The sequence below is a fragment of the Triticum aestivum genome, chromosome 1B (genome assembly GCF_018294505.1).
Source record: "Triticum aestivum cultivar Chinese Spring chromosome 1B, IWGSC CS RefSeq v2.1, whole genome shotgun sequence".
Taxonomy (NCBI): domain Eukaryota; kingdom Viridiplantae; phylum Streptophyta; class Magnoliopsida; order Poales; family Poaceae; genus Triticum; species Triticum aestivum.
This window is the reverse complement of record NC_057795.1, coordinates 545,443,834-545,451,801: the sequence shown is the minus strand read 5'-3', so window position 1 is coordinate 545,451,801 and position 7,968 is coordinate 545,443,834. Positions and strand designations below refer to the sequence as shown.

Here is a 7,968-nt window from a genome sequence, read left to right as displayed (position 1 = left end):
TGTTTTTATTTTCAAAGTGAATGAGACCAGATTATATCTCATCTAGATGAGTTCTAGGTACTCCCTTAAAAGAATGTCACTACATTTCTCGAAAAGAAGTTACGCCTTCGAAAAACTGTTCAAGCGTTTAATCGGGCGCGATACAAAAAGGACCCGTCTCCATCTGTCTTGCATTTTCAAGTGTACTCACGAGTACCGGCAGCTAATGGATTAAACTCAGTGTAGTGTAACGTAAACGGGTGGTCACAATTACGCCGTGCAGAACCGCAAACCCCCCGGCCGAAATTAGCAGCTGTCCCACTCACCGCCGCGCGCGCCCATACTCTCTCTCTCTCTCGCTCGCTCGCTCGCTCGCTCTCTCTCGCTCTCTCTCACTTCGACCGTTTCCACCGCGTTCGTGAACCAGCCACACTCCTCTGTCGCGAAATCCAGCGGACCCGCGGCCCGCGCGCGCGCGAGCGAGCGAAGGCCGAAGGGAGCAGAGCGCCGCGCTCACGCACGAGAACCCGGCGTCGTCCCATGCGCCGAGATGACCGACACGTTACCCGGCGGTGGCGATGTCACGGCGCCGATGGAGCAAGCCGCCGCCGCCGTCGGAGTGACCGGCTCCGGCGCGGCGGCGGCGGCGGTGGTGTGCTACTCGCCCATGAAGGTCACCACGTACGGCATCTGGGAGGGCGTCAACCCGCTGGAGTTCTCCCTCCCCATCTTCATCCTCCAGACGGCCGTCATCGTCGGCACCACCCGCCTCCTCGTCCTCCTCCTCAAGCCCTTCCGCCAGCCCCGCGTCATCGCTGAGATCCTCGTACATGTCGTGTCTCCATTGATTCAGAGAATTCTGCTTGCTTGCTCAACGCACGTACGTATGTGCTGCAGGCCGGCGTCATCCTCGGCCCGTCGGTGATGGGGCAGGTCGGGACGTGGGCGGGCACGGTGTTCCCGGGGCGGAGCCTGCTCACCCTGGAGACGGTGGCGCACCTGGGCCTCCTCTACTTCCTCTTCCTGGTCGGCCTCGAGATGGACGTCAACGTCATCAAGCGCTCCGGCAAGAAGGCCGTCATCATCGCCGTGGCCGGCATGGCGCTGCCCTTCTGCATCGGCACCGCCACCTCCTTCATCTTCCGGCACCAGGTGTCCAAGAACGTGCACCAGGCCTCCTTCCTGCTCTTCCTCGGCGTCGCGCTCTCCGTCACGGCCTTCCCGGTGCTCGCCCGGATCCTCGCCGAGATCAAGCTGCTCAACTCGGAGCTCGGCAAGATCGCCATGTCCGCGGCCATCGTCAATGACATGTGCGCCTGGATCCTGCTCGCGCTCGCCATCGCCATCTCCGACGTGAACAGCACCCCGTTCTCCTCCCTCTACGTGCTCCTCTCCGGCGTGGCGTTCGTGCTGGCGTGCTTCTACGTCGTGCGCCCGGTCATGTGGTGGATCGTCCGCCGCATCCCCGAGGGCGAGACCATCAGCGACGTGCAGGTCACGCTCATACTCACCGGCGTCATGATCTCCGGCGTGTGCACGGACGCCATCGGCATCCACTCCGTGTTCGGCGCGTTCGTGTACGGGCTGGTGATACCGAGCGGGGAGCTCGGCGTGGTGCTGATCGAGAAGCTGGAGGACTTCGTGATGGGGCTGCTGCTCCCGCTGTTCTTCGCCATCAGTGGCCTCCGCACCAACGTGACCCGGGTGAGCGACCCGGTCACCGCGGGGCTCCTAGTGCTGGTGTTCGTCATGGCCAGCTTCGCCAAGATCATGGGCACCATCCTCATCGCCATCTCCTACACCATGACCTTCCGCGACGGCGTCGCCCTCGGCTTCCTCATGAACACCAGGGGGCTCGTCGAGATGATCGTCCTCAACATCGGAAGGGACAAGCAGGTGATTTGTTGATCTCTCTCGCACAGATTATACAGCAGGCGCACGCGACCAGATTAACGTGACATCGATCGGTGTTGTGGTTGCAGGTGCTGGACGATGAGTCGTTCGCGGTGATGGTGCTGGTGTCGGTGGCGATGACCGCGCTGGTGACGCCGGTGGTGACCACGGTGTACCGTCCGGCGCGGCGGCTGGTCGGGTACAAGCGGCGCAACCTGCAGCGGTCGAAGCACGACGCGGAGCTGCGCATGCTGGCGTGCGTGCACACCACCCGCAACGTGCCGTCCATCATCTCCCTCCTCGAGCTCTCCAACCCGAGCAAGCGCTCCCCCCTATTCATCTACGCGCTCCACCTAGTGGAGCTCACCGGCCGCGCATCCAACATGCTCGCCGCCCACCACACCGCCGCCAACCAGAACCGCAGCGCCAGCACCAGCGCCAGCGAGCACATCTTCAACGCCTTCGAGAACTACGAGGAGAGCGTCGGTCAGTAGTGCACCCCCTCATGCCTTCCGTTGAGATCGATCGATGCAATGCAACGACGTGTGACGTGAAGTGAATCATGAATGCATTGTCCACGAGCAGCCGGCGTGTCGGTCCAGGCGCTGACGGCGGTGTCGCCGTACCAGACGATGCACGAGGACGTGTCGGTGCTGGCGGAGGACAAGCACGTGTCCCTCATCGTGCTCCCGTTCCACAAGCAGCAGACGGTGGACGGCGGCATGGAGCCCATCCACCCCGCCCTCAAGGGCTTCAACGAGAGCATCCTCACCTCGGCGCCCTGCTCCGTCGGCATCCTCGTCGACCGCGGCCTCAGCGCCCCCGCGGCGCGCTTGTCCATCGTGCACCGCTTGGCGCTCCTCTTCTTCGGCGGGCCGGACGACCGCGAGGGGCTCGCCTACGCGTGGCGGATGGTCGAGAACCCCGGCGTCTGCCTCGCCATCGTCCGCTTCATCCCGCCAGGCTACACGGCGCCGCCGCCGGCGGTGGCGCCGCCGTCGTCCGTGCCGTCCGGCTCGCGCGCCATCACCATCGTGCCCGACGTGCCCAAGACGGAGCGGCAGATGGACGAGGAGTACCTCAACGAGTTCCGGTCGCGCAACGTGGGCAACGAGGCCATCATGTACGTGGAGCAGGTGGTGGCCAACAGCGAGGAGACCATGGCGGCCATCCGGAACCTGGGCAACGCGCACGAGCTGTACATCGTCGGCAGGCATCCCGGCGAGGAGAGCTCGCCGCTCACGTCGGCGCTGTCCGACTGGATGGAGTCGCCGGAGCTGGGGCCCATCGGGGACCTGCTGGTGTCGTCCGAGTTCTCCAAGATGGTGTCCGTGCTGGTGATGCAGCAGTACCAGCTCACCACGGCGCAGCCGGCGATGCCCGTGGCAGACGACCCCGTGCGGCAGTACGTGACCAATGCCAACCAGCGGCCGGCGATGGGGGTCGGTGGATACCAGTTGGTGGGCCGCGGTGGCTTCTGACACGATAGCTCTTGATTAATTGGATCTTGGTTAATTAACCAGTAGAGTAAGGCACGCGATTTTTTAGGGAGTTCGCTGGATCGATGGTCGTGTTGTGTGTACAATTCTAGCTGATTAACTCTTGTGTTTTCTGCTATGTAGACCTTGTACGGTTGTACCGTTTGGTTTTTGTAATGAGAAGAAGGTTGTAGTTGAACCCTAGTGTAAATTCACCTTTTATCTAGCCAAAAGTTTTGTTTGTGTTGGTGTCCTGCATAGAAATTTCAGTTTTGCTAGAACTCATCTAGATGAGATATAATTTGGTCTCATTCACCTTTTATAGCCATTGGATGTGATGCTATAAGATGCGTGTATGTTGACGTGGGTTGTATCTGTTCTTGTTTTAAAAGTGAATGAGACCAAATTATATCTCATCTAGATGAGTTCTAGGTACTCCCTAGAAATTTCTCTCTCTTTTTTCTTTTCTGTTCTGCTCCCTTCTTTTTTTGCGGGTGAGAAAATTTTGTTACAATCAGCTAGAGCAGCTCGAGGGCAACAGGAGGGCCAGAACCAAGCCAAGTCCTTGTTATGCCTTCCGTTCTGGCAAAATTTGCTAGACTATCGCTAATTTTATTTTGGTTTTGACTTACATGAATAATACGACAATCACAAAGAGACATCAGGTACTTAATCTCCTTAACTACAAAGGCATAGATCGATTTGTACAGGTCACGAGTTTGGATCAACTTCACAACAACAATGGAGTTCATCCCAATGATAATTGGGGCGTCGCTCCGCAAAAGGTATATACCTTTCATACACGCACAGAGTTCCGCCTCCAAAGCATCACGACAAGAGAATACCTGTATGTATAAGGAGAATATGCTTTTCCCGCGATCATTACAAAGAACCATACCAACCCCTGCCGCGCCATCAGGAGACAAGGACCCATCTGTATTCAGTTTAGTCCATCCTTGATTTGGAGGTGTCCAGGACGTGGGGCAAGGTGTCGTCAGTCTATGTGAGCTACTTGCTGCAACATTATATATCACTACTGACTTGCCGTTCTGAGGATCATCACATAGATCAAGTTTCAGGCCAACCAAGATTCCAAGTAGCTAACTAGAAATCTCTTAGATGCTTCCATCAGAGGTGGTGGCTTGTGATGCACAACCTCGTTATGAATACGCCAGCAGGGCCACAAAGTCATAAGAACCATACTTTGCTCAGTATCAGATAGTGGATCCAACACATGAAATAACCACTCTTTCCCGTTGTTCTCAATCTCTTCCAAAACCGGCAGTGTCCAAACTTCTAACATAGTTCTCCATAATTCTCGGCCTAAAGGATAATGGAAAAACGGATGCAAATCGTCTTTCGGCTCCATAGCATATATATATAGGACAAAAAATTGATAGTTCCAAATTTCTCTTGTGTTTGTTCTTCCAAGTGGGGAGTGAATCGGTCAATACCCTCCAGGAGAAATTACGCACTATCGGGGGTACATCTGAAGACCATATCATGGACCAGCTGCTACGCTAAAACCTGGGACCAAACTTGAAGAGGCCATGTTGGCTTTATGCAACCCATCAAAGGCCAAATCATATGCACTTTTAACTGAAAACGAACCATACTTGCCTGGACCCATGCGAGAAGTATCAAATTCTAGTCTCGGTGAGGCCATGATCTTGATAATTTTAGCAACATCGCACGGATGAAAGTATGACCGTAGGAGCTCCAGATTCCATGAACCATTGGCATTGAGCAGCTCAGATACAAGGCATATGTGACACCTTCCTTGGGAAGAAATTGGCTTGTAAGAGAACTGGCGTGGTATCCAGTTGTTGCGCCAGACCTATATATTGTCACCATTACCAACCCTCCAGACGAGACCTCTCTTAAGCAAGTCTAAGCCACAACTGATTGCATGCCAAGATGATGAAGCATTTCCTAAAAAAGCGATATCCTCAAACATCGCGAATAGCTCAAGGATCATCATATCTATCTCTGATATGTTATAGTTCATCACGAAGCTCTAGTAGCTTGGTGGCAGTGACTTTGGAGAACTATCACTATGTCATATGGAAGATTAACTCTCATTCAATTCAAGCGATTGCGGTACTCAGACAATCTGAGCACATGCTCAACGACTGAGCTTTTCTCCCTTAGTTTGCAGGTTAAGAAACTTATCAGAGGTCTCATACCTCTTGACGTGGGCACTAGACTGAAATCCCAATTTCAGCCCTTGGAACATCTCATATGTTCCGCGACGTTTCAAAACGTCTTCGGCGCCACAATTCTAAACCGTTTAACATTACTGAACTATCATGTAGTCGTCAAAACATGTATGTCAGATGTTTGCAACATCCACAGACGATGTTCGACGTTCAGCACACCGACCGGTGCATTAAGGACACAAGCCTTCTGCGCAGCAATGAGGACAATCCTCAGTTTACGGACCCATTCCGCATAATTGCTACTATCAACTTTCAACTAAATTTTCTCTACGAACATATCTAAACAGTAGAACTAAATCGCGACCTTCGACATAATTTGTAAAGACCTTTTTGACTATGTTCATGATAATTAAGTTCATCTAATCACATGCTAGGCTCATCAAGTCAATCTAAGTGTTTTGCTTGTGTAAATCTGGCTTACACCCGTTGTATTCAAACGTTAGAATCTATCACACCCAATCATCACGTGGTGATTCGAAACAACGAACCTTCGCAACGGTGCACAGTTAGGGGGAACACTTTCTTGAAATTATTACGAGGGATCATCTTATTTACTACCGTCGTTCTAAGCAAATAAGATGCATAAACATGATAAACATCACATACAATCAAATAGTGACATGATATGGCCAATATCTTTTTGCTCCTTTTGATCTCCATCTTCGGGGCTCCATGGTCATCATCTTCACCGGCATGACACCATGATCTCCATCATCATGATCTCCATCATCGTGTCTCCATGAAGTTGTCTCGCCAACTATTACTTCTACTACTATGGCTAACGGTTTAGCAATGAAGTAAAGTAATTACATGGCGTTATTCAGTGACATGCAGGTCATACAATAAATAAAGACAACTCCTATGGCTCCTGCCGGTTGTCATACTCATCGACACGCAAGTCGTGATTCCTATTACAAGAATATGACCAATCTCATACATCAGATATATTTCATTTATCACATCCTTCTTGGCCATATCACATCACACGGCATATGCTGCAAAAACAAGTTAGACGTCCTCTAATTGTTGTTGCAAGTTTTTTACGTGGCTGCTATAGGTTTCTAGCAAGAACGTTTCTTACCTACGCCAAAACCACAACATGATATGCCAATTTCTATTTACCCTTCATAAGGACCCTTTTCATCGAGTCCGATCTGACTAAAGTGGGAGAGACTAGCACCTGCTAGCCACCTTATGCAACAAGTGCATGTCAGTCGGTGGAACCTATCTCACGTAAGTGTACGTGTAAGGTCGGTCCGGGCCGCTTCATCCCACAATACCATCGAAACAAGATAGGACTAGTAACGGTAAGCATATTGAACAACATCAACGCCCACAACAACTTGTGTTCTACTCGTGCATAGAAACTACTCATAAAGCTAGCTCTGATACCACTGTTGGGGAACGTAGCAGAAATTCAAAATTTTTTATGCATCACCAAGATCAATCTATGGAGATTCTAGCAACAAGAGAGAGAGAGAGGGAGTGCATCTTCATACCCTTGAAGATCGCTAAGCGGAAGCGTTGGAAGAACGCGGATGAAGGAGTCGTACTCGTAGCGATTCAGATCACGATTGGTTTCGATCTAAGCACCGAACAACGGCGCCTCCGCGTTCAACACATGTACAGCCCGGGGACGTCTCCTCCTTCTTAATCCAGCAAGGGGAGAGGAGAAGTTGAGGGAGAACTCCGACAACACGACAGCATGGTGGTGATGGAGCTCGTGGTTCTCCGGCAGGGCTTCGCCAAGCACTACGGAGGAGGAGGAGGTGTTGGAGGAGGGAGAGGGCTGGGGCAGGTAAGAGATGCGGCTGCCCTCCCACCCCTCCACTATATATAGGGGCAAGGGGATAGGGGGAGGCGCCCTAGGGTTTCCCCTAGGGGGCGGCGGCCAAGCTGATTGGATCTCCCTAGGGAAAATCCTAGGGAGACTTGCCCCCCAAGCCAAGCAGGTGGAGGATTGCCTCCCAAGCTAGGTGGAGGCGCCTCACCTCCCCAAATGACGTGGGAAAGGGTGTGGGGTGCGCACCACCCCTTAGTGGGCTGGTTTGCCCCTTCCCTTTTGGCCCATGAGGCCCTCCAACACTTGCCGGGGCTCCCGAAACACCTTTCGGTCATGCTGGCCATAGCCTGGTACCCCCGGAACACTTCCGGACTCCAATACCCTTCGTACAATATATCTATCTTCACTGCCGGACCATTCCGGAACTCTTGTGACGTCCGGGATCACATCCGAGACTCCGAACTACCTTCGGTAACCACATACTATTTCCCATAACAACTCTAGCGTCACCGAACCTTAAGTGTGTAGACCCTACGGGTTCGGGAACCATGCAGACATGACCGAGACGTTCTCGGGCCAATAACCAACAGCGGGATCTGGATACCCATGTTGGCTC

The 7,968-nt window shown here is 53.0% G+C and overlaps 1 protein-coding gene across 1 annotated transcript; it reads left to right on the top strand.

Moving 5' to 3' along the window:
• The first annotated feature begins 320 nt into the window (after positions 1-320).
• On the top strand, positions 321-3,528 carry LOC123094371 (cation/H(+) antiporter 15). Its single transcript, XM_044516394.1, has 4 exons — positions 321-805; positions 877-1,875; positions 1,962-2,358; positions 2,458-3,528. The coding sequence occupies exons 1-4, from the start codon at positions 530-532 to the stop codon at positions 3,351-3,353; spliced, it is 2,568 nt and encodes an 855-aa protein (XP_044372329.1). The 5' UTR covers positions 321-529; the 3' UTR covers positions 3,354-3,528.
• The last annotated feature ends 4,440 nt before the right edge of the window (positions 3,529-7,968 follow it).

Coding starts and splice junctions, on each gene's coding strand:
- LOC123094371 (XM_044516394.1), top strand. CDS start 530: ATGACCGACACGTTACCCGGCGGTGGCGATGTCACGGCGCCGATGGAG. Junction 806..876: donor GCGTCATCGCTGAGATCCTC/GTACATGTCGTG, acceptor TATGTGCTGCAG/GCCGGCGTCATCCTCGGCCC. Junction 2,359..2,457: donor GAACTACGAGGAGAGCGTCG/GTCAGTAGTGCA, acceptor GTCCACGAGCAG/CCGGCGTGTCGGTCCAGGCG.